Genomic DNA, 27252 nt, shown 5'->3' on the forward strand with positions numbered 1-27252 from the left:
GATATTTAAATCCATCAGGTTCCACCGTCACCTCTTGTGTCCAAGTCCCAAGATGATCACCCCCGCACTAAGGCCACAGGAAGGACTTGCAAGCATTCATAAAGAGACCGGAATTTTGGCCGAATATTTCCATTATTTGAAGCAGACATGGACCGAATCTATTTGGGCGTGTGAAAAAGAATAGAACGTTGTCGGCGTTGAGCACTATTCGGTCGGAAACCTTGCACGACCACTGGAAACCATATACCTGGGCATCTATCTGCACCCACACTGCGAGTGGCTCCATGGTGAGTGCGAACAGATAGGGAGATAGAGGGCATCCCTGTCTAGTGCCTCTTACAATGCAGAGCGGCCGCGAGATTGAGTCAGAGATCTGGACTGAGGCAGTGATGTCTGTATACAGGAGGCAGATGTATTTAAGAAGTATAAGACCAATGTTTAGGCGGTCCAAGAGTGCAAAAAGATAGGTCCAGCTGAGGGAATCAAAGGCCTTCTGTATACCGGCAAGAAGGTGTGCAGCTGGCTTATTCAGCCGATCCACGTAGGCGATAGCGTTGTGTGCGCGAGTAATATTGTGTTGTGTGGTGTGGTTGGGCATAAAGCCCGCCTGGTCAGGATGGACTAGTGTTGTGATGTGAGGGACAATGCGGTTTGCAATGATTTAGGCCAGGAGTTTGGCCTCTACATTAAGTAAGGAGATTGGTCTATATGAGGCATGCAGTTCTGGGGGTCGGCCCGGTTTTAAGAAGACCGCAATTTCGGCGCGACGCCAGTCTGCCGGGAGGTGGTCATCCTCCACAGCAGCGTGGAGAGCCGCCAAATAATGTGTAGATATTTGGGATGAGTATTTCTTGTAAAACTCACACGGAAACCCATTTGGGCAAGGTGCTTTACCTGAGTGCATTACGGCAAGGGCACTCTCAACCTCTTCTGTCATAATTGGCGCATCTAGGTCGTCGCACACAGAGTCTGGCAGGGACTGTGGGGGCAGATCGGCCAAAAACCAGTCTCCCCTGGGGCGTATAGGTCCGTGTAATAATCAGCAAAGCTGGTGGCATTGTGAGCAGGGTCGGCAAGCACCCCACCTGTCGGTCTCCGTATATCGGGAAGAGTCACAGGTCGAAGCGTCTGCTGGCACAGGCAATATAAAAGAGCGCTAGATTTGTACACTTTGGCTTCATCCAGCAGGTTGCTGGCGTATAATTGTTGTACCGTGGGGAGTTGGTGGGCAAGCTACCCCGCAGTCAGCCTCCCTGCTCTGGGGCTCCAGGACTAAGATTTGCACCTCAGTGCGGGCCAAGTCCGCATGGCGCTGTCAACGCAGTGCAGAAAGCAATGTCCTCCCCTTGCAGTGTTGGCTTCATAGCCTCCCAAAGTGTCCCTAGGGAGTTCACGGTACAAATATTATGGGAAAAGTACTCAGTAAGGGCTGTATACATCTGGTGATGGTAGGGATCATCTTGTAGGAGTCATGTCGAGAGGCGCTAGCGGGCGGAGAGCGATCAGGGCCTAAGCACAATATCAGCATAATCGGAGAGTGTTGGTAAACCCTTTTGAGCATGTAGAGGACCTCTGCAATGAGCCAGTCCACATTTCTTTTCTCTCAGATCAACCAAATTAGATTTCAGATCAAACTAGGTGTAATTTCCTTTCCTAGGTTGGCTGTTCCAGTTACCTTGAGCTATTATAAATTGACCCACTTCAAGGAAATCCCCCTAGCAGATGTGATTGAGATTATAGCCAGCTCACAGAACCTTTTTCCAATAGCTGCCTGGCTAGAATAATGCAAAATCCTTTCTCTTCTATGACCCTGTATCTTTTATTCTTGTCTTCTTTGGAAATCTTCATTGTTCAATTTATGGATAAAGACTCCCGAACTCCAATAATTTTCATCTAATCTTGCTGTTACTGGGCCTCTGCAAAATTTTGGAAAACTTGCTTTTTGCCCAGCTGCAAGCATCTGTTGAGGCTAATATACTGGACTCTTTTCAGGAAGGTTTTAGGGCTGGCTGGAACTGGTGGTGACCTCTGTGTCTTTCACAGGATGGTGTATAATAAATATGTCAGGGACCTAGTCAGTGCTCTTCAACACCATTGACCACTTTGCTCCTCGCCACACTCAAAGAAATCCACTTCAAAGTCTTGGCCCTCAAGTCAATAAGTCCACCAACAAACAATTGGATGCAACCTTACCATTCCTCCACTGTTCGGGACAATGGCCAGGCACATCAGTTGTGGTAAGCTTGCTCTCACCACTGCTATTTATCATCTGTATGTTACCACTGGCTATTCCTATATACACTAGAAAGAATACAGTTCTACCTATATGCAAACATCATCCAACTGAAAACTTGAATTATTCCCCATTGTCAAGTTGGAAATCCCTGATACTTTTAAAGTAGTAGTACACTTTGTTAGAATTGATTTTTCGCCCAACAAGTGTTTACTAGCACACACCTCATTGTAAACACCCAAACTTGAGCCAATGGAGACAACGTGCTGATCTTTCCCTAGGGTGCCACCATAGCCAAGATTTCTACCATATATTGTATGTGATGGAGTCCTCGGAAAGGACTTTGCTATATCTTGCCGTATTAGCTACATTGCTCAGTATTTTCACCTTTTATTCAACTCCATTGTCCTCCTGCCTGTTCCTGCTTCAGAGTTGTGTCAGGGCTTGCTTGACTTTTTTCTGGCCCTGGGTAAGAGTTAGTCTGTCATCATAGAGAAGGAGAAAAGATCGCTGCTCAAACGTTTGTCCTTTAATGCACAATGAAAGATCCACACTCATTACCCTCTTGTTAAATGTGTATATTGCTTACACCCAAAGCTTAAGACCCCTTGCTGTGACATTTGTTAGCCTGGTATCTCTTCGAGAGGAAAGATTTACTGCAAGTTACCATCAAGCATGTGAATCTTTGAAAGGTCCAGTGCTGGAGAAGAAATCAGTTCTACAGCACTGGTATCTTTCATACATTCTCATGTGACTATCCCGCCTCCCCTGCCAGAGAGTCAATAACTAATTCTCACATGTGCTAAGAAATCTTCAGCTTTCACCTCATGCCTTATGCTTAGAGTACTAGTCGCTATTACTTCTGTGACCTGGAGCGTTTTATTTTATTCACAGTGTGCTGCAGAGGTTGGATACATGACTTGGCAAACATATAGGCCAATCCATTTTTTTTAAAATAGCCAAAGGACCAACAGAAGTGTCTGTTTAGTAGCACATTTACCACACTGAAGCACCCCAACTTCAGCTGATAAAGTGAAAATGCAGAGCTCTCTATGCCCCTATAGGCCACTATAATCCAGATTGTTCTCTCTTGGTCAGCCCTAGACATTGTGCTGTTAGTTGTTAAAGAAAACTTCCAGAAGTTTACAGCCCACCAGCTGGTTCCATTTAGTATTAATTAGACACTCAGAATTGGTAAAAAACCACAATGCAAATTCTTCTGTGCAAACCATGTACACTTCCTATCCTCCCACGTTAAAAGCCCATCCCCTGAGGGAATGTTTGGAAGCCTATTCATGCCAGTTCCAAGTGCACCCTTGTCAACTACCGCACATTTCATCTGTGGCCCTGGTTCAAGCTACAGTGCAGTCTGATGCTAATATTCATGAAATGAATAAGGTCAGGAAGTCAAATGAGCAGATGTTATGTTAATGAGTTTTATAAAGTGTGCACCTACTTAGAGAGTGTCCTGGTGCTAATAGACATAACTGCATCTACAGAGTGTGACCTTTGCAGATTTTTTAAAGAGCCAGGTCTTTAAGTTTTTCTTGAACATGGGGAAGATCGGAGGTAGTACGTAACTCCAAAAGGAGTTTGTTCCATGTAACTGGAACAAGATAGGAGAAGGATCTACCGCCTGTTCTGAGCAACCAGATTTTAGGAACTCTAGCCAATTGTTCCGAAGAAGACCTTAGGGTTCTGGGCGGGACGTGCTCATTAATCCTCTCCCTCAGATTGCCGGCTCCTGAGGCATGGAGAGCTTTGTGTACTAAGACAAGTTCCTTTTTTATGGGAAGCCAATGGAAGGCCTTCAGATGAGATGAACATGTGTTCTCAGGGAAAGATTAAGAATCATCTGGGCTGCCGAGTTCTGTACCAAGCGAAGTCTGCCAAGGAGGTACTCTTGGAGACCTAGGTAGAGAGCATTTTCATAATCCAATTTCGAAGCTTTTAATGATTGGATTACAGTTTTTTTGGGACACTCCGACTAAAAGGCCAGACATTTTTTCAGCAACCGACCAACCTGGTAGTAGAGAGTCAGCAATGATAAAAGATTTGGATATGGAAAATATTGGCATATCTCACTTTCTCACTTTGCCTATAAGCTGCGGTAACTACAGATAACTAAGTCAAGTTCAATTAAAAGGATACCTGCTGTCCTTGAGCAGGGACACCATGGTATGCCTGTGTGTTGGGAGCCTAAAGCATTGGTACAAGTCTTGAATTTTCAAGGGTCAATGTAGAGAGTCATTGATGCTTGAGAAGCTTTGCCAAGAATGGGAATAACTTGAAGAGTTTGTGTTGACATTTCGTTTGAGAATTTGAGGTGCATATGTCTCTCACTTGAGGAATGTTACAATGTTTGTTCCATTGGGTGGAGAAGGTTGCACAGATAAAATGTAGGGCAGAGATTTTAGTTAATGCTATATAAATGTGATAATATTTTGAATTCCCACAGTGATACAAGATAGTTGTGATGAAAATGGGTAGGCAAATTAAAGGTGATAAAATAGTTTTTATTCCGTTATTTCTGAACACCATAAACAGGTAATGCAATGGTATCCTTAACAACAGTTGGTTCATCTGAAAGTATCTAATGTAATTTTCATAGCAGGCATTCATTTACTAGGTATGGTAAACAGGATGTTCTCTGCACTTCTGTAAGATTTGTAACCGGGCTGCTGAACAATGGACATATGCACTTGCTGGAGGATATTATGTACCAGTAAATAAGTATTTGCACGGTCCATTGACATTATTTATTTCCCATTGCTATTTTCTGCTCTCTCCTCATCTCAGCTAATTGAAACATTACCTACATTGGCAGGCAGAACTGGAACTGGAATAAGTTGCGAATACTTTTGTAGCCCTCCCCCTTGCTCCCCAGCCCCCCTAATCCCCCTGGAAAAGGTGCCCCTCATAGCATTGGCTCCTGCACTTTTCTCTTTGTCAGCAGCTAGCACATAGTTCCTATCTTTTTTGCAGATGAACAATGTGTTTGACTTTTCATAGTCTTCCTTCTTTTTAAGTGGTGCGTCTTGTTTTTTGGACTAACCTACCAGGCAGCCACATGTTTGCTTGTATTATTGATTTTTGCATTACCTGCTCATTCTGTTCATGATTGCTACCAGACAAAAGAATTCCCGACAGGTGCTGGCAAAAAGCTTAAGTTTTGAGTCAGGGGACCTGGTGTCTGATTAATTCAGCTGTCTTCTGTAATGGAATTTATCCAGAGTCACTAAGGAGAGAGGTCTTCTATTACCCTTCAAGATTAGACTGGTACCAGTGGAGGCTCAGTTCTGGGAGTTAAGTAGTATTTGACTACCTTTTTTATTAGGTCTCGCCTGTCGATGCGCATGCGCATCGAGCAAGGCGAGAGTATTGGCACTTATCCGCTCTTTATCCACACTGCAAGGAATCGTGGCGATTCCTTGCAGTGCACGAGAAATTTAAGCTCAATGCGCATGCGCATTGAGCTTAAATGCGCGTGCACATGCCCCCAGCCGCCTGCCTTGCCTACTCTCTCTCACAGCCTCCCCCAGCTCCGCCCCCTCACTACTTGATTGCACGGCCGCTAGGCCGTGCCTCCCCTACTCTCCTCCCCCCTCCTCCTCCTACTCTCCTCCCCTGCCTGCCTGCCGTGTCGCACCTCGCACCTCTCCCCTCTCCGCCCCCTCCCCTGCCCGCCGTGTTACGGTGAAAGGCTTGTCAGTAATTTGCAGGCATTCACTTGCATTCCTCGCATCGCTGTTCTAGAGCGCGCGCTTTAACGCTCCTCCCCATCCCCCAACACAGAGCTCATCTCACAGCCGGACCTTTTCACCTTGCCGAGCTCTCTCCAATTTGTTCTCTGGGGTAGGTCTTTACTGTAAGGGGCTCGGGTTGTGTCGCTATGCCCAGCTGTCCTCTGCTTCCTTTGATGCCCCTGTTTGACATGCACTTTCCATGCACTTTACATGCGGATTAAACAACCTCCGCTGCCCTGGGAGACGCAAGAGCACTTAAATTGCCTTCACCAGGCCCAGAGTCCATCGACGTCACCACCAAGCCGCGCTAGGATTGGAGCCAGCTCTGAGAGTTATTTTTCACGACCACAGATCCAGGAAGAGCCACGCACCCTGTGAGCAGCTAAAATAATGAACCCGAAACCACCAGCCGGGGCTGTAAAATCACACGACAGCCAGTCGTCTGCAAGCAGTCCGGAGCTTCCGTCTTCTCGGTGAGTCTGTCCATGCTTTTTATGACAGTGAGTCACAATAGATTACAGTGGGCTCACAGGAACACACCACACAGGCAGAGCAATATATTTCATATGTTTGTAAGTGGGACTTTAGCCCTAAATGTATTTTTTCTTCGCCTCAGTGCTTGTTTTCTTTTCTTTATCCCATGTCCCTCCTCCACTCAGCCCCCATGTCTCTTGCCCCGGTACCCTTTGCACCGTCGGTTTTACCCACTTCATGTCTCCTCTTCCAGTTCGTCCCTCGGGTTTCCGGTTCCTGTTCCCCTGGCACTGCCTGTTGTACATATCTCCTGCCCCCAACCAGCCAGTTCCTGTCTCTGTCCCCATGGCACGTTCTGTTTTTAGTGTCTGTATCACCTGCCCTCTCCTCCAGTCAGCACCCACATCTTTTGTCCCAGTTTCCCCAGCACTGTGTTATCTATTGACTGATCCGCTTCTCTTGTCTACTGCCCCTGGTACGATTGATTTTAACTGTCTCCCGTCCCTACCTTCGGTGAATTTCTGTGTCTTCTGCCCCTGTGTCCCTGGAACTGCCTGTTTCCCTCTCGCTCTCTCCGGCTCGGTACTCTCGGTTTGTGTTACCTGTTGAGCCTGCAGCCTCCCTGCTCTCTCTATCAGTACGCTGACTACAGATGAGCGCAACAGTTATTAAAATGTGAAATTTACCAGCAACGCTATGTATAAATTGTTGCGTTCCTCAAAGACATTTATCTTTTTGTCATCCAGTGGAGTCTTTCCTGCTAGGATCAACAGAGCAGCTTTGTGGTACAGTAATTAGTCACACCATAAACTGGTTTCCAGATTAGTAACTGTGAAATTAAAAGACCATCTTATTTATGAATTTATAAAGCCGAATATCTACTTCAAATAAATCATGGAACCAGGGAGACATTAGTGATGATTTAATGGAAAGGAAGTGTCTCAGTAATGCTGCATTTAGACACCGACATTAACTTTGGTCGGGCTTTTGTTACTGTGTTTTCAAACTGTTATTGCAGCACATTCTTTCATCCACCAGCGAGGTTTAAAGGACACTCCACAACCACAGTGGCCTCCGTACGTCTGTGGCAATAAGTCAGACATTATTGCTCTTGTATAATTCCTGCCCTTCGGCAGTATCTTTTCGAACCAAACATAAATGTTCCTTTAAATATTTTACAGAAACGTGTTTTTAATGGTAAGAAATCAGTTTCAGAAGTCCTACAAATTGTCATACTCTCAAAGTACTTCTCGAAAGCGGGCTCTTGGTTTTGGTGGAGTGGCGAGAGGGTTGCTTTTTAACAACATTTCGCTCCAGTCTTGGATTCAGTTCTTTGTTTTGTAAATAGTTGCCTTTTTACCTCCTGTTGACTGCTGACGTTCATATAATATTTGTATTTCTGCAGGAATTTCGGTAGATGTCAATACCTTTGGAACATTTAGCACATTATTCTCAGCAATAGTGCTCCATTTAGCAACCATCCTGTGACCTTCGGGAATAAGCTGTGAAGTGCTTGTTAACTCCCACAAAGTAGCTACCCACATTAGGCACAGAAATGGCGGAGGCATGCTCTCACCAATTCTCAAATGAGGAAATGGCAAATACTACAATCTGTAACAGGCAACAAAATGGAGCCTCCGTTTTAAAACGTAGCATACAAGTACTGGTGTGCTAACACTCATGATGATTGTTGTATTATTGAACACCTTAGGTGTTTAATAATAACGGGTAACAAGGAGTTGCTTATGAACCAGTACAGACGTTGAAGTGAATGAGAGCATTACAGTTTACAGCTTTTACAGATCTGCAGTTTCTGGTATCTTAGGTGTTTTATGTGTACACTAATGTGCATGCAGGCCTTCATGTGAGTTCAGACTAATGGTTATACAAAAATGCTTTACATAAAAATTATTCGCCTTCACTCTATCTATCTATCTATCTGTCGCCCTCACTCTATCTGTCGCCCTCACTCTATCTGTCGCCCTCACTCTGTCTGTCGCCCTCACTCTGTCTATCGCCCTCACTCTGTCTGTCGCCCTCACTCTGTCTGTCGCCCTCACTCTGTCTGTCGCCCTCACTCTGTCTGTCGCCCTCACTCTGTCTGTCGCCCTCACTCTGTCTGTCGCCCTCACTCTGTCTGTCGCCCTCACTCTGTCTGTCGCCCTCACTCTGTCTGTCGCCCTCACTCTGTCGCCCTCACTCTATCTGTCTGTCTGTCTATCGCCCTCACTCTATCTATCTATCACCCTAACTAACTCTATCTCCCTCCCTCTATCGATCTATCGCCCTCCCTCTATCGATCTATCGCCCTCCCTCTATCTATCTATCGCCCTCCCTCTATCTATCGCCCTCCCTCCCTCTATCTATCACACTCACTCTATCTATCTATCGCATCACCACAGCATCACTCAGGGGCACCACAACATCAATCTGTGCAAACATTCAACAACAACTGGTTCAAATATGTTCTCTCAATGTTTCAAACTTTATTACAAATGTTACAAAAAGATGTTAATATTTCACTTCTGTTCTTGGATTTTCGTCACAATAAAATACACTGAACATAATCTTCACATAAAGTTTTTTACAAAAGTTTAAGCTATTGCCATTATAAATTACAATCACTTTTATTTAAGTATTAATTATTAAAAAAAAATGTAAAAGCCATTGTTATTTGTAATATCAATACATCTAAGTCACGTAAATACAACACATGTTGCATTACAAATGCTATAGGTATCACATGTGCAAAAGTTAAAGCTATTGGCATTGTAAATGACAAAGCTATTAATTTTGCAATTTTCAAAACCAGCACATAAATAAAAAAAATTGTCATTTACAATACCAATAGCTCAAACTTTCCTAATGCGAGACCTATTGCATTGCAAATGCTTGTTTTTGATCTGTTCTGGAAGGTACGAACCAGTGTTACCTCTTGCTCAGATCTCTAACAAACAGATTTGTAGCACCATAGAGTAGATTATGCTCCCAGAGCGATATCGCACAAAAGTGTTGATCGGTCATTGCGTAAATCCCTTCCTTTGGAGGTTGAGCTTGACTCCCTCCAGATCTGGTACTAGGACATTGGTGCTTGGCTCTAGTGCTTTGGCATTGGAAATTCCTAAAGTAACTATGTGAGATTATTCAGCTTCCATCAAAAAGCCGTCTTGCAATTAAAAGAAAATAATCAGCATTGTCAAAGCATATAGGTTCAGCTCTAAAATGCACCAAGACACTTGCACACACATTCCTTGCAATCTGAAAATGGGTTTTCTGAAAAACACATTCCAAAGTGGCCGTTGATACACTTGTGTGCATCGTGACAAATGGTGGCCTTTTTAATTTACTGTTGTAACATGATGGATAGCCATGTTAGACCGGGAAAACTAAATGTTTAAAAAGTAAAAAACAGGGCAAATGCAAAGTGCAGAAAAGGAGGCAAGTGGCCCTGCAGCACTGTGCAGCTGTTGGATCGTCATATAAAATAGAAATTATGTAAAGCAAAGAGCAGGATGGGGAAAGGGATAAAAAGAAGACTGGGGAGCATCGGATGAAGAGGTGAAGAGATAAGGGCGGGTTGGCTAGAAAAAAGAGAAAGAGCAAAGGAAACCCAAATAATCCTAAATTTAACTAACAGAAGAATTGAAAGGAAAGCCATTGAATCAAGGGCAGACAACTGAGATAGACAACAATGCATGCAGTTATGAGCAAATGGCTGACCCAGCCTCTGTCTAAGAATGTGTTTTGGAAGCATTAAGTCTTGCCAATAGACTGCTTATGCTGTCTGTAGCTGAGACCATAAAAGAAAGGTGAGAGAAGAGGAACAAATCCGTAGAGGGGTTAGTACCAATAACTTAAAAAATTGGGTTGAATTCATAAACTGCCATTTGCCCTCATGGTCTGCTAGTGAAAAATACCTTCAAATCATTGAGCATTCAAAATATTTTACAGACGATTTAAACTTTTCTACCTTTAAAGAGTCTGATAAGATATATTATTTTGTTATTTTCATCAATTAACGTTTCTGCTCATTAAGAAGAGAATCTGGACCTTCTTTACACCTGTATTTCTCACTTGACGATTTAAGCTCTCCACATTTAAGTCCATTCGTTTTTTAAGTTCAAAAGTAATTTTATTAAAAAGAACAAGTAATATGAATACAATGTTATGATGAACAATAAATAAATAAATAGATGGAAAACGGAAAAGAAAGAATAAAAGGAAGTCAAATAGTATAAAACCTCATACAAACATGACTGGGTTGGAATGGCATAGCAATAAGATGACAATATAATCAGTAAAATAATGCATCTCACCTAATTTGTATAAAACAATATAATAGTAACACAAGAATAATAATACATTATGAAATAATATCATCATTAAAATACGGAAAAGTCCATTCGTTTTTTACCAGGGCACTCTGCCTTCATCTCTTAGCTTTGATCCGGCACTTGTTTCCTTCCATTTTTAAAATTGCCTAAAATGTTTAGCATTGTTGAGCTTGCATTCAGCATGACTCCTTAAGTTCCTCTGTTACTTCCTTGGCCACGTCCGGGTAGGTATACCATTGCTACTTCAATAATGTATAGTGTTCAGAGGAAGGGTTGCAGCTGATCTTTTGGCTGCTCTAGTATGGAAAATCACAAAGGCAATCATGCAACTGATGTTTTCTGCCCCACTATAGGTGGCAGATCAGGTGAGAAATTTCTTTGCCAGTTTCCTTTTTGTTTCTATTTATGCTCATAGAATGGCAAAGCTTCTTCAGAGACGCTTTTCCCAGTGGAAGAGTACCACTTTTTTCTTTTCTGTCAGAACAGACAGTAAATGGTAGCTCCACAATCAGTAATGTCTGAAGCCTTAAAATGATTAACATCTTCTGAAACTGATTTCTGGGTTTTCCCCAAGATTGTTTCCTGCAGTTCCAGATTAGTCCACTACTGCATGGATTAGTCCTGTTATAAAACCTATACATCTAAACCTACACTCGAACTACATAACACCTCGCGACCGGCCGTTTGTAGCCTTGGATAACAATTCTGTGTAATCTGTTGTGCTTACTGTGACCATAGTTAAAAGTAATTATCTGGTTCCTTGATGGTCATCATTTATTTGTTAACGTGGTTTCAAGTCTTAAAGATAAGGTGCGGACAGGGCAAGGCAAACAACATTAATAGAACTTCTGCCTTGCACTCGAACTGTGTAATGCAGCTTTAGTTATGCCTGCTTATAACCTTAAAAAACTAGAAAACATGGGCAAGTCTGCTCTTTTTCTCATTCTCAGTGATGCAGAGTTATTTCTTTTCTGGATCTCAGACAGAAAAGATGAGGCTTTGGGACCGTTTCACAACAACAAAACAGTTATAGTTGATGTCATTTTCATCTGAAGTCGATGTCATTTTGGAAAATACCAAAGCAGGTGTTATTACTTTTAAGCATGCATTAATCAGAAAATATCAAGTAGAGGATTCCTTTCCGTATCCCAAGGCTTTTTCTGCTTTCAGGACTAGACGGATGTCTAAGATAAAACAACAGATACCAGACATGAAGCAAATGTTTCAATGGAACCTAAATCAAATAGTTCTTCATGTGGTACAAATAAAAATTATTCTAAGAACTTAGGGTGACCCCCTCTTTGCAATTCAAAAGATCTTTGTGCCTGTATTCTAGTAGGCGGAAGACTGCTGTCCTTTTACCATGATTTGTTGTAAATCACTACAGATCACTGGGTACCTGACATCATTGAGGAATAATATGCAATTAATCTTACTATCTATTTACTTTGTTTTCCAAAAATGAAGAAGTGCTCTCCAGAGCTTCTTTAAGAAATTGAGTAGATTATTTTACTAAAGGAAACTGAGCTAGTTCTGCAAAATGAAATAATCTGATGTTTACTTCAGGAAAGTATGTGTCCAGGAAGATTGTGAGCATCAGTCTGATATTAAATATAGCTTAAATCATATTGTTTTTATAGTGGACTGCTTCCTCATGATTATGATAGCTAGGATCTATGCACATTGGGAATAACATCTTGATATTCAAGATGTGTGCTTTATTTTTCTGTTCAAGGAAGAGCATTGGTATCAGTGAAATGGAAGGGTAAAAGGCATCAACCCACCATATAAGTGCAACCATGAGCATGCCACAGACCTAACAAGCAGCGAAAGCCAGCACCAACACAGCATTATTGCCCCCAGAGTTCTTAAGCGCCAGTCCCCACGGTTCAGACTCAACACCTGTTGGGTATTATTTTGTCACACTTTATTAATCCTCCTCCACAGTTAAGGGATGCACCATATCTGATGCTCACCGTACCTGCACGGCATACGATGCAAAAGAACAACGTAGGCTGCCACTACAGACACATATCCAAAGCGCGCAGTCTGACGTTGTGCAAGCTACAGAAGTCGTTAAAATTGAGAAATAATACACTTTGCAATTTTAAATAGCATGCTAGATGCAGCTGGCTGCGAACGACATAAATGCAGTAACACTCCCTATTATTGCTAGCAATCGTAGCATGTTGCAGCATCACGTACTAATGTACACTATGCATCTGTTTAACATGAAGAAAGAATCCCAATACGAATAGATGTTGCTAAAAGGTTACGCTTAAGTTCAACAGTCGCAAGCAACTGGCCAGGTCTGAAAGCTGAAACGCCTCTTGATTTTGAATTGTTGAAGTATACAACGGCCTTGATTTAATAATAACGTGGTATGTACTGATTGTAACTTTGCTTATATATGCTTCTATCCTGCTTGTTTTTAATGAAACATAAATTCAATAAAAATATTGAAACAAAAAAAAGAAAGAGCATTGTTATTTCCAAAGACTTGGCCAGAAATCCACATTTAAAGCATAGTGGTCTGCCCTTCTGCCTACACTCTGCTTCCAGAGGTTCTTTCAGTGATAGTAGCCCATATTTATCTACAGGGTACACATTTCTTACCCTATTTAAATTACTGATTATTCAACACTCAACCACCAATTGCTTGTCAGGAACACCTTGGTCTAGTTAGCAGCATTCTGTATGATATTAGATTTTTACATCAGCTTGACGTCGTCTCATCTCTCATTGCGTCCCAGAGACTTGATTTATAGGACCTCATAAGCACTCTACTTCCACTTCCAATGAGCATTATCTTCCTAAATCGGGCAGCGGAACACTTTTCAAACTTTTGAGAGGTGGCTCGAGAGACTGCAGGGTCTAATGACTTCTTGTATCCATGCAATACTTTCCTAGTTCATCAGACTCTTCAGGAACTCAAAAATTCTCTGAAAGCTTGTTAATATTAATAGTCCTTTCTTAGGCCTTGCGGTATGTTTTGAAACTGCTGCTCCTTTTGCAGAGGACCCTCCTTAACTCTACAGAACTTTAAACCATAAATACTGAAGAACTAGTTTATACATATTTAGGGATCTCAGAACTATGTGTAATGAAACAAAGAACAGAAATAAAATGTGTTATTTGAAATAATTGAACCAGTAAGCTGTAAGAAGGGAGGTGGCTAAGATTTTCCCTGTGTCTCTTGGAAAGGAGTTTAAACCCTCCTAACATTTTAAAGAATTCTCTAAATGATTTTGTGTATTGCATCTCATTTTTGGCTGGGTAAGTGTTACGGTTCATTCTTGTAAAAATTCAGTACCTGAAAGAAGTTGTGTGACACATTTTTGATATTGTTTCTCATATTATCCCTCCTCCCCTTACCACCTGGGTAATTTGAGCCAGTAGCCTTCTACAATATAATATCACTTGGAATGATCCTGATAGCGCAGCCATCCTTTTCAGAGTTAAGCCCCGTTTCTACACACCTGTCTTCTTTATTCGTGTGAATATTGTATTGGGAGTCAAGGAGCAAGATCCAACATCACAAATCTAAATCGCTCCAACACTTTAAGTTTAGTCAATGATGAGAGTTTAGATACGTTTTCAAAATCTTTATTCTCATTTAAGAGATTAGTAAAAGCTCTTCTGCTTGTTTTGTCTTTATTTCTGTTAGTCCATAAATCAAATACATTTACAGAAATTTCATTAAAAAGAATGGTTAAAGTAATACGTCAAATGATGCATTAAGCTTATTCCATAAAGGAATAAGTCTCTATTTTTAAGACTTTATTTCTGTTAGTCCATAAATCAAATACATTTACAGAAATTTCATTAAAAAGAATGGTTAAAGTAATACGTCAAATGTTGCATTAAGCTTGTTCCAAAGGAATAAGTCTCTATTTTTAAGATCAAAATCCAAGTTTTAGATTTGTAAAACTCATGAAGCACTCAGAATCAAACTGAGAAGACTGAGATCAGAGGAGCATAAAGCTTCAAAACCAAATTAGAACAGCAAGCAGAACTTCCCATCAAGAGTAGTTCATAAGCCTCAGACGAGTCTCTAATCCAAATAAAACAGCATACACTTGTAGTAGCAATCTGTCAGAGAACAAATGGTAAAGGAGGGGTAAAAAGAGAACATTAGTAGGAGTAGACACGCCGTCTTCTGTTCAGCAAGTAAAAAGTGAAAAAGCGTTGCATCTACCTAGGAACATGCACTAATATAAAAGTCAGGAAAACATGTTAAAAACATTGTATCAGGCTTCTTCCTCCATGGACCAGTAGGGTGGCAGCATTTTTTGGTAAGCAGGTTCAGCTTATCCTTTCCCTTGAAAATACATGCGACTTGGGAAACTTTACTGCAAGGTTAGCTACAGATAGTCTTGCGTAGTTAGATTCTTGAAGCATAAGGCCTAGTTGGCATAGGCATTTTAGCGTAGGTCGACCTAAATCTCAATTTTGTTTCACTGCGAAAACAATGAAGTACTAACTGTAAGACAAACTAACTGTTAGGAAATGCATTCCATTTAATGCAAACAATAATTATTGTCAATAATATACAAGTTAATCTGTTTAAATGTTCAATGAGACATGGGAAAATAGGAAGTTCTTGGCATCTATGAATAAAATGTTGCTTTTAAAGTAATACATGTGTTAAACCGACACCTTCTGCAGTCATGGCAAACATTTCTAAGCATGTCACTTTAGGGTCAAGCTTCTGATTCAAGTTGTGCGCATTTCATTAGGTTTGCTTCTAGTTAAGGAAAACTTGCTTCTCAGTTTTTCCTATGGCTTAAATGGGTAACTTTGGCTGCCTATTGCAAATCAGCACATTTCAAATGCATGTCATTTTAACATTACGTTTTTCCTTTATCTGTGCACATTCAGCCACTGAGCTAATTCATTTTAATATTAATTCATATACTTTCTCAATCCCGCCTTGGTGTAGATCTCCACCACCAGGAAAATGTGCAAGCTTAAAGGACATTCATTTGAAGAGCCCAGTTATTTTTCACAAGGGCAAAGGTTGTCCTTCGAAGTGTTGCTTCGGTCATCCTGAAGGTATTAACTTAATTCCATCAAATAATTAGACTAGCCCAAATTTTCTGAAGGCTGAACTAATTTATAAACCACTGAAATAAATCACTAACTTAAACAAACTACATAGCTCTAGAACTTTGAACATTTCCCTGGAAAGGCAAAGCCCTTTAGAGTTTCTGTAACTTGGGTTACATTTTTGGTAACTAAGGCCTTGATTCAGAATTATCAGTTAAAATCCAATCCCTGCAAAATTCCGGTTAGTGTGTTTACTATCACACTCTTCTACACTTTTCACCTTACGGATTTTACCAACATAAACTTGCAACATTTATATGTGGAAATGACCGGGAAAAAGTTGAAATGTGCAAACTTCAGTGCAATAATCACAAATTATGCATGTTATGCCTCATTCCTTCCTGGAAAACCTGTAAAAGAGGTTTTTACCACACCCTGGTATGATATAACCCACCCCTACCACCCAATACACAGAATTTTGACTAAGTTGTCAGACCCCTGATGTACTCTTGCCAGGTGACAATTCAAAGTTTACCACAGTAGAAGATTTCAAGCTCTTTAGAGACTTTATGCTCGTTCAGTTTGAGCATGTGCTGCTTGGTGGCCTCCCAATGGCACATCTCTGTTGCAGACAGGGTAGGACAGCATCATGGCCTCTCCGCATACTTTTGCAAGCATTGCGCTCTGGACTGGTCTAGAACATATATACCACCGTGCCATGCAGTTCTCTGCAGATTATTAGCATGAAGCTTGATCTACCTCCTTGAAGCAGTAAAGGGGTTGAAATCATATTTTGTACCTGTTGGTTGTGAAGCAGTGGAGAGTAAGAGGAGAGTACGGAAAAGGTACCTTATGCTGATTTTCACATTCTTGCTGATGCTCCTTTACAATCCACGCTGAGCAGACCCCTCAGTTAGCATAAGCTAGGCTACAACCTTGCATGCTGGAAAAACGAAAGATGTGCGAGTTGGCTTTGGGTATTGGTGACCCACGTGTAAGGTGTGAGGCACATGTAAGAGGTGTGGCGCTGACAATCTGAATGCTCTGAAAATGTTTTAAAAGAGCGTCTTAGAACTTTGTTCGATCCAGACTGCTGGCACAGGCAGTACACAGATAATTGTTTTAAGACCTCACCAAAGACGAGAATAGCGGAATTGCAGAGAATGTCATTTTCCAGTTTCATCCTACTTTCTGTCCTGCTGCAGGGGTGTCTCTAGGCTCATGGCGGCCCTGGGCAGGGGGCGTAGGTAGGCAGCCGCGGTCGGTAGGGGAGTTCCTTCCGGGGCGGTGACGTGGGGAGGGGAGGGGCAGGGTGGGGGTTAGTAATGTATGGATAATGGAGGTTTGCAGGTAAGTAAACATTTAAATAAATCAAACGAATTTCGTTGCGTGCACTGCATTGCATTTGGGGATGCAGTGCGCACAACGAGATTCGTTTGATTTATTTAAATGTTTACTTACCTGCAAACCTCCATTATCCATACATTACTAACCCCCACCCTGCCCCTCCCCCTCCCCACGTCACCGCCCCGGCACGTACTCCCCTACCGACCGCGGCTGTAGGTAGGGGGCCCCCGCAGGAACACTGGCACGGAGGCCAGGTGAGGGGGGGGGAAGGGGGGTGGGGGGGGGGGGTCAGGGCGTTTGGAAGTGGAACAGAGCCGGAGGCCGCCAAATCCCTGCCAGGGGCCGCTACGCAAATATGTATCCATCCTCCGTGGATTATTATATTAAGGATATATATTGGCTTGGCGGCCCCTCGGGTTTGGCGGCCCTGTGCAGGTGCACAGCTTGCACATGCCTAAGGCCGCCCCTGCCTGCTGTATAAAATGAACAGATTGGTAGTCAGTCGTCTTATGTTAAATGTATTATGTTCTTGAGAAATGTTATCAGTTACTGTTCAGTTTCTTTTCTGGTGAGGTTATTTTCCTTTTAAGAATGCAAAGGCTCATAAATATGATCTGTGGTTAACAGATGCATGTTTGTTATGAATAAACTGCAATTGTAAGGCTCGCTGTGCATCTTTGAACTCTGTGGGATGCCTCCCGAATGAATATTAATGCTCATTTTTCTTCCCAGGCTGCTTGCGACTTGCTACGTAGAATAATACGTATCTTGTATCTCAGCAAGAGACTTCAAGGACAGCTTCAAGGTGGGAGCCGAGAGATAACGAAGGCTGCTCAAAGTCTCAACGAGCTTGGTAAATTCTGCTCCATAATCATGTATTCTGTATTTAGTGTGTGACTGGTTCTCTGTTCCAATAGGAACACCTTAGCCCTGCATCGACCCTGTGGCTCAGTGGACGCCGTTTATTATATTGATGCTTGCAATTTTCTTTGCATTTATGTTTGCCAGTCTATCAATAAGTGGTCTTGCTCAGCTCAGAGTGTTATGAATTTGGCAGGGTGACCAAGTTTGTTTCAAATTCTCGATGTTCATCATTCGATGTTCTTATCCAAAATGTAGGACAACATTTAATACTTTGTGTAAAAATTAGCACTATGGGCTCATAACATTTACAAATAAGTAAAATAAAATTAAAGAGGCTAGGTCAGGAAAAGAATTTTTGGGAGTTAGTGAATTATGAGACAGACTTCAAATTTAGGGAATCAGAGGGCATGGTATACAGAAGATCAGGAGCTTTCTAATTTAGAAGCATGGAGTGAATACTGTGATTAATACACAATGCAAGGTGGGTGAAGAGATGATAACAGCCCAAGAGAAACAGGCAAGAATTAGAGTGTTGGCTTAGACGGTAGCTAAAAAGCTGCAGTTTTCTGTATGCATATATACAGAATATAGAATAAAAGACATCGGAACTAAAACAAAATACGGGGCAACCAAGATGAGCCAGATAAGGAGTCAGATACGCATTATAAAGACAAACATTATAAAAAGAGGAGTACAAAATAGCTGAAAAAGGATGGAGAATATTAGCAGAAAGTGTAAATTGTTGTGAGGCACGATAGTTAGGTTAAAAGAGAAAAAGAGTCTGTTAAGGGAGTTTATTGGAAAAGAAATTGAACAAAGATGAGTTTCTTTGATGGTAAACAATTGGATTCAATTAAACGGGAGATAAACAATGTCAACATTGCCAACTGGAGTGGGATAAGACCACCAAGACCGCAGAAAGCAGACTAGGTTCAGGTAGAATGCATGGGTTGTGATGTAGAAGAGAAAAGATGTATGTCATTAAACGTAATAAATGAGTATCGATCTTGGTGGATGAAATCTGAAAATGAAGCAAATGAAAGACCGATTTGTCTGTTCTCAGTATAAAAATGAAAGTGAAGCAAATAATGCAATGATTGAAGTGAGTGGAGTGGTGGTATATGTAGAAAAAAACATCTGGCCAAAAACTGACTCTTATGGGGGTGCATAGAGCATTCTTATAGGAACAGGAATAATAACTTTCCATGATAAAGAAAAGCAGTGTGCGGAAAGATGATCAACCCCACCTCAAAACAGTGCCAGAAATCTCAAGAGACAAAATTGAACAAGTAGCGTGATCATCAGTGTCAAAAACCAAGGATAAATTGATTAATTGAGGCCATGTTAGCTGCTAGATGAGCATGCCAGGTTTGGTGTTAGTGATTTGAGACTTAGAAGAGGTGAGTTTTTTGGATTGGCCTGGACAGAAATCCGATCGAAGAGCCAGATGAACATTGTTGTAGATAAAATTCAAGAGCTGGGAAAGGAGTGAAATACCCTCGTTCACTTAAAACATTTTAATCTTATTTTTATTTTATACATTTTTTTGTCATGCCAGTTGACCAGAAAGGTGTCAGTGCACTTTAAAACTAAAGCAAACTCTGGAGGTGGCAGTTTGGGGTTAGATTGAAACAGATTGTGTGGATTTAGTGCGCCAATTTAACACTTCTTAAATATATTTGTACGGCAAAAGACCTGGTATTAAAGATGACGATAAAAGTATGGTAATTCGTTTTTTTTAGATTTTTAAAAGAGAGGAAGAAGGTCAAAGAGAAAGTAGATTGCAGGATAAAAGGAAAATGAATTAGGTGCATATTGCAAGAGAAGGCAATGACTTGGTTGAACAGGAGGGAAGAAACAGTTCAGTAGGTCTAAGAGCTAGTAGATTCACAGTTCCAAGTTCATCTCATAGACAGTGAATAAATGTAAACCACTCCAGAAAGTAAAATACAGACCTCTTCAGAAATCCTGGTTGAATAGCACACAAGATGGAATAAAAACAGAGCTGTAAACCAGCTAAAATCGAATCCATGACACCAAGTCTATAATCCGCTTCAAGCACGAGCATATCACACACCATAAAGCAATCTGTGAAACCTACAAGTAGTAGTTTACAGTAAATTAATAGACACCAATCACTGCCTAAGTGACCTCTTAAAGATAGTACAAATGTTAATTCTCAGCCTAATCAAGCAGTTTCAGCTTTTGACTCTTTTTTTCTTTTTGTTTACAGTCCGAGTTAAAAAATATTAAAACAGGCATTGCCATTACCAACCATGCAGCCCTTAACTATACACCATGTCTCACCTTCAGTAGTGTACATCTCTTTCCTTTTCATCCCAGCCAATCCTACAGAAATTCTTCTACTATTAAAAAGCCGCAGACCCAGTTATGCTCTAGTTTGGTCATGATCAGCTGTCTTTGCACCTGCAGAAACCGCTGGCTAACCATATAATAGCCTTAATAAAATGTTCCCTCAAGATAGGAGTCATCTCAGTGGCTACAAAATACTCCTTGGTGTAGCAACACATTACCATAGATACAGCAGAGCCAAACCGTTGTGACTAACTTAAGTACTTGGTCTCTCGTGGATCCCTAAAATTCTACACTGCTCCATTAAGGATTTATTTATTTATTTAATTATTTTATTTAAAATATTTATAAAGCGCGACTGTCACCTGGCAGGTATCCTGGCGCTGATAGCTACTTCTGTGGTTTATAGACGGGGGGGGGGGAGCTGGAAAAGGCCAGTTATTTTTTTTTATTATAGGGACAGGGGGAAGAGCCAAGTTTTGATACGTTTCCTGAATGGGAGGAGATGAGGGATATGGCGAATTTCGGCAGGTAGACTGTTCCATAACTTGGCTGCAGCTACTCTGAACGATCTTCCTCCCATCCTGGCCTTCTTACATCTGGGCACTCTCGCGAGGCAAGCAGTAGTGGACCTAAGTGTTCTGGTGGGGGTATACCAGGTTACACACAAGTTATGTAACGAAAACTACCCTAATCATGTATGAAATAGCATTCTACAACTAAAGCCCAGCAATCCCTCAGATTTCTGATTCTACTAGATATGTTGGTCACATTCAATACTGCGGATCATAAAATGCTCCTTTGTTGCCTTCATCCAACCCGGTAACACGGGAAAGCACATTTGTAATGTACAAAGAATAGGTTTCAGATAGGCTAATTATAGTACACTAAGACTCTGGATGTCCTAAGAACTAGGTAATAATGGAAAAAGTCCAAGCTAAAGAAGGAATTTCATTGTCGAAAAAGCAGCACAGATTACAGGAATGTCAGAGGTAACACAGGTCGCAGAATAAACAAGAACATATGATTGCAGCGAATAGGTAATTAGGTCAAAGCACATTTATTGCACACAAAGCATAACATCGAAAAGACTCACATTGATTGCGTAACAATGATGGGAAGGTATAACAGTTCTTCAAGCAAGAAGCAACATTTATTGGTGCCTGTTGGGGGTAGTTCATTTTTAAATCCGAGTTTGTGTTTCCGAGTTAGATCCAGTGTTTGGATGCTTGTGATGATATGAAACAACTCTTCTGAATCTGGCCATGCTGGTTGATGTTCTTCCCTGCAATTAAATCACCTCTCCTTTAAAAACTTACTATGTCAACTGCCCAGTCCTCGACATCTTCTTTGGTGTTGTGTGGTATTTTTACTGAACCAGTAGACGTGTGCAACCTGTGAAGATAAATGTTGAAGTTCTGTACCGGTAAACTGACATTCAGCATTGGTTTTTACAATAGCCTCTCATCCTGACTCCTTCAGGTCAGCAATTACTTGGTAAGAGAGCAATTTGTCATTACTGTCTTCCCTCACTGCTGCATGCCTGGTTTCCCTTCACTTCGTTTGGTACAGAATTATTTTACTGATGGCTGATAGGTATTATATAGATTTAGCTGTTGAGAGAGAAATATTGTTATATTTTAACCAATGCAAATTTAGTATGAGGCATGGTCCAAAGAAGACCGAAACAGCCTTGCCTTGTAATTACTAATGCAATATGGATTTTTTGCTAATTGTAAAATGTCTTGTTTTGTTTTATTGGTTAGCCAAGGTCTCCTATCTTCTCTTGTCCCCCAGGCATACTCCTCCTCCAATCACCTTTCCTATGTCCTACTAGCTTTCCCTCTCGTACAAACAAGTCAAAGGTAGTGAGGCTTCAGTTACTTGCTTGTGTTTTAAGTGGGAAGAGCAGCCTAAGTCAGAGCGATGTTCCCTTTTCATTTGCAGTCTCAGTGGATCTGCAGCTGTGCTGCGTCTGACTGCAATGCAGTGGCCTGGAGGGGAGGGAGAAGGAAAGGAGCAGGTGTAGTTAGGGAGGGAAGAGAAGGACAGGAGCAGGTGTAGTTAGGGAGGGAAGAGAAGGAAAGGAGCAGGTGCAGTTAGGGAGGTAAGAGAAGGACAGGAGCAGGTGTAGTTAGGGAGGGAAGAGCGGGAAAGGAGCAGGTGCAGTTAGGGAGGGAAGAGAAGGAAAGGAGCAGGTGCAGTTAGGGAGGGAAGAGAAAGAAAGGAGCAGGTGTAGTTAGGGAGGGAAGAGAAGGACAGGAGCAGGTGTAGTTGGGGAGGGAAGAGAAGGAAAGGAGCAGGTGTAGTTATGGAGGGAAGAGAAGGAAATGAGCTTGTGTAGTTAGGGAGGGAAGAGAAGGAAAGGAACAGGTGTAGTTAGGGAGGGAAGAGAAGGAAATGAGCTTGTGTAGTTAGGGAGGGAAGAGAAGGAAAGGAACAGGTGTAGTTAGGGAGGGAAGAGAAGGAAAGGAGCAGGTGTAGTTAGGGAGGGAAGAGAGGGAAAGGAGCAGGTGCAGTTTGGGAGGGAAGAGAAGGAAAGGAGCAGGTGTAGTTAGGAAGGGAAGAGAAGGAAAGGTGCAGGTGTAGTTAGCGAGGGAAGAGAAGGAAAGGAGCAGGTGTAGTTAGGGAAGGAGCAGGTGTAGTTAGGGAGGGAAGAGGAGGAAAGGACCTGGTGTAGTTAGGGAGGGAACAGAAGGAAAGGAGCAGGTGCAGTTAGGGAGGGAAGAGAAGGAAAGGAGCAGGTGTAGTTAGGGAGGGAAGAGAGGGAAAGGAGCAGGTGCAGTTAGGGAGGGAAGAGAATGAAAGGAGCAGGTGTAGATAGGGAGAGAATAGAAGGAAAGGAGCAGGTGTAGTTAGGGAGGGAAGAGAAGGAAAGAAGCAGGTGTAGTTAGGGAAGGAGCAGGTGTAGTTAGGGACGGAAGAGAAGGAAAGGAGCAGGTGCAGTTAGGGAGGGAAGAGAAGTAAAGGAGCAGGTGCAGTTAGGGAGGGAAGAGAAAGAAAGGAGCAGGTGTAGTTAGGTAGGGAAGAGAAAGAAAGGAGCAGGTGTAGTTAGGGAGGGAAGAGAGGGAAAGGAGCAGGTGCAGTTAGGGAGGGAAGAGAAGGAAAGGAGCAGGTGTAGATAGGGAGAGAATAGAAGGAAAGGAGCAGGTGTAGTTAGGGAGGGAAGAGAAGGAAAGAAGCAGGTGTAGTTAGGGAAGGAGCAGGTGTAGTTAGGGACGGAAGAGAAGGAAAGGAGCAGGTGCAGTTAGGGAGGGAAGAGAAGTAAAGGAGCAGGTGCAGTTAGGGAGGGAAGAGAAAGAAAGGAGCAGGTGTAGTTAGGTAGGGAAGAGAAAGAAAGGAGCAGGTGTAGTTAGGGAGGTAGGAGAAGGAAAGGAGCTGGTGTAGTTAGGGAGGGAAGAGAAGGAAAGAAGCAGGTGTAGTTAGGGAAGGAGCAGGTGTAGTTAGGGACGGAAGAGAAGGAAAGGAGCAGGTGCAGTTAGGGAGGGAAGAGAAGTAAAGGAGCAGGTGTAGTTAGGGAGGGAAGAGAAAGAAAGGAGCAGGTGTAGTTAGGTAGGGAAGAGAAAGAAAGGAGCAGGTGTAGTTAGGGAGGTAGGAGAAGGAAAGGAGCTGGTGTAGTTAGGGAGGGAAGAGAAGGAAAGGAGCAGGTGCAGTTAGGGAGGGAAGAGAAGGAAAGAAGCAGGTGTAGTTAGGGAAGGAGCAGGTGTAGTTGGGGAGGGAAGAGAAGGAACGGAGCAGGTGCAGTTAGGGAGGGAAGAGAAAGAAAGGAGCAGGTGTAGTTAGGGAGGGAAGAGAAAGAAAGGAGCAGGTGTAGTTAGGGAGGGAGAAGGATGCTATATGCTGGTTGAGCGACAGATGGGTACAAAGGCTGAGGGAGCATAGGGGCATGCAGCACCCTTGCTCTGAACCCCCAAGAGGATCGGAGAGACAACAAGCATGTAAGGAAACACAGGACCCTGTTTGTTGAAAATGTTCATAGTGGAAGTGCTAATCAAATAAGAAGGATTGTTCTTTGGAAATAAAAATAAGTAGCAACTCTTATGTAACACATTTCAAAGAAAGGCCTAGATTACAGAAACTTGTTTTTAGCTGAGCTCACTGGTCCTTTTCCATAGAATGGCAGGAATTGGGATTAGTCTGTAAATTAGCTGCAATTTCATATAGAGCCGGAGTACTTTTTGAGTAACTACGTAATTAAGGGCTAGATGTAGGTAAATCTAAATTAACGATTCATAAATACCGAATTTTACCGATTCGGTATTTATGAATCGGTAACTCAGATGTAGATAAAAAATCGGTAATTTTTACCGATTCGGTATTTACCGATTCGGTAAATACCAAATCGGTATTTGCTATTGAATCCTATGGGCCTTGAAGCCCATAGGATTTAATAGCAAATACCGATTCGGTATTTACCAAATCGGTAAAAGTACCGAATTGCAAAGGGACACAGGGTGTCACTTTGACACCCTGTTGCACCCCTGTAACTGGCTTGTGCGCCATGTGGCACACATACATGCCCTTAGGGCACGTCTGTGTGCCACATGGCACAGGTGTACATGCACAGATGTGCATGTACACAAGAATTCGTAATTTACCATGCAATTGTATTGCATGGTAAATAACGAATCCTAAAGGCCCTGTTGCAATGTAAAAAGTGCTACCTACATAGGAAAAGACAGAATTGGTAATTTTACCGATCGGTAAATTTACCGATTCTGTAATTTTACAGAATCGGTAATTTTACCGAGTTGGTAAAATTACCGATTCGGTAAAATTACCGAATCTGTATGTTTTTCAAAGCCCTACATACCAAAGGGCACCTACATCTGGCCCCAAGTGTGCAATCCGATATAAAGGGATAGATCAAATATGGTAATAGTGTTTTACTAGCAGAGGAGTGTTCAATAATTGTGTCAACAATTGCCTGTTGGATTATTCTCTACATTGTTCAGGTAGACTTGTCTGTGCTTTTATTGAGGATGGCTTTTGTTGGCAGATGAAGCATATTGCACGATTTGTTTTTGGTGTTTGCCACACTGTTATAACAATGTTAAATATGATATTGAAGTCCGGTTTGGGTTTCCCCTAGGAGCTATTTCATCAAGCTCACGGCTTTTATTCATGCTGCTGGGTGAACATTTATAGTCCTGCTTGATGTGATTGCTCTGAGACCCAAATGTGCTTATTTTAGGCTAGAGTTACATCCCTGCAAATATGTTATGACTTTATCTGTACACAAATGAAATAATTCAGCGCAAGACCGGCTTGTAAGGGCGGCTTTCCATGCCCTGCATCATACCAACCCAAAGTTTAACACCATAACCTAAACCAAGGTTCTTCAACCTTTTTTTTAATAAGAACTACTTATGTTTAGTGAAAATCATTCCGAGCTACTTATTTTATTAGTGTTGAGGTGTTGTAATATTGACCACATCAGACAAGATTACATTAAAGTCCACCCTCTGCAGAATTACCACCAGTGATAACCTCAGCGCACGGGTTCCACAAACCAGTTAGAAAAGGATTGGTCAATTTAGAATTCTTTACATGGGCACTACGTAAGTCACAGCTGCAGCATCCCGGACAATAAGGTAATAAAATTAGTAATGGGAGGTTCGAGGCATGTGGGCTGCTGAATTAATATCTGTGCATAGATCGCCGCCTAGTGTTGGGTCCGGATGATTGCACATTGTTGTCCTGGAAGAGTCTTCGAAGTATCACGAGATAGGTGGCTCCTCCCCTGGACTACAGTGCGCATGGGCATCCTCTCCATCCTCAGATTGTTTTTTTCCGCCATTGGGTTCGGATGTTACTATCTTAGCTCAAGTTAGGAAAACTTTCTTTAAAGCCAAAAGGCTTTCGACAGCGTCGGTATCGTTTCGTTCGGTACCAGTACCTTTGTTTCGAGAGGACATCGAGGATTTGATCGAATTTCTTCCACTCTCGACCCGGTCTTCTATCTACAATGGAGAGAAGTCCATTCAAGAGGTGCCCTCTTTGCAATGCGAAATACCCGCACATCGATGTCCACCCGGTGTGCAACAAGTGCCTGTCCCCGGATCACAACGAAGCCAACTGCATGGCCTGTGCCCGGTTCAGGTCGAAGAAAACCCTTCGGATTCGATGCACGGCTCGACTGGAGTCCAAAAAGTTGGCGCCTGTTCCAGAAAACATCTTTGGGACCAAAGACGAGGAGGTCGTTGATCTAGAGGATCAGGAATACTGCTCCGATCCGGCGTCTGGCCCTGAGTCCGAGTATGACGCCGAAGACGAAGGAGCGCAAGAAGAAGACGAACACGTCGTCGACGAGGTAGGAGACGACGCGCAGGCCCTTGGGGCCGTTGAGGATAGCTCAGGCGATGAGCTAGGCCCTTCCGGATATACGGGGGCCAACGTTGACGCACTCCACACGGCTCAGGTGGAGGGATCGCCACTAGGCCTTACCCAAGATCTACAGTCTCGTTCTACAGCCCCGAATAAAGGCCCGGCTTTGAACATTGATATTGAGCCATCGGTTTCAAACCCTACATCGGTCGCTCCTAGTGTCGAAACCGAAAGTGTTACTGCAAAAACGAAACCGAAAGTGCAACCAACTTTGGTCGGCTCCAAGGCCTCAAACCCCTCGGAGCCGAAGAAACACAAAATGGCCGTCGATACCGGAAAACTCAAGAAGGTCATCGAACCGACGGTTGGTGCACCGGCGACTAAGATCAAGGCTGTCGAACCGAAGAAGTCGACGCCAAAAGGAGTTGGCACACACAAAAGACCCGATCCGGAAGACGGAATCGAACCCCGGTCAAGGCCTGCGGACAAGACGAAGACTGGCTCCAAGGACCCTGTCGAGTCGAGTCCATTCATAGCCAAGCAAGTGTCGGAGTCCCTCCAACGC

The 27252-nt window shown here is 42.6% G+C and overlaps 1 protein-coding gene across 1 annotated transcript in view; it reads left to right on the forward strand.

Annotated features, from left to right (window-relative positions):
• Positions 1-27252, forward strand: part of COG5 (component of oligomeric golgi complex 5) — a 1467851-nt gene that overhangs the window by 251141 nt on the left and 1189458 nt on the right. Inside the window, exon 6 of the mRNA XM_078680311.1 lies at positions 17916-18036. Coding sequence (XP_078536437.1) covers positions 17916-18036 — 121 coding nt within the window. The remainder of the gene's footprint in view (positions 1-17915; positions 18037-27252) is intronic.

The sequence above is a fragment of the Lissotriton helveticus genome, chromosome 1_1 (genome assembly GCF_964261635.1).
Source record: "Lissotriton helveticus chromosome 1_1, aLisHel1.1, whole genome shotgun sequence".
In the NCBI taxonomy this organism is placed as follows: Eukaryota; Metazoa; Chordata; class Amphibia; order Caudata; family Salamandridae; genus Lissotriton; species Lissotriton helveticus.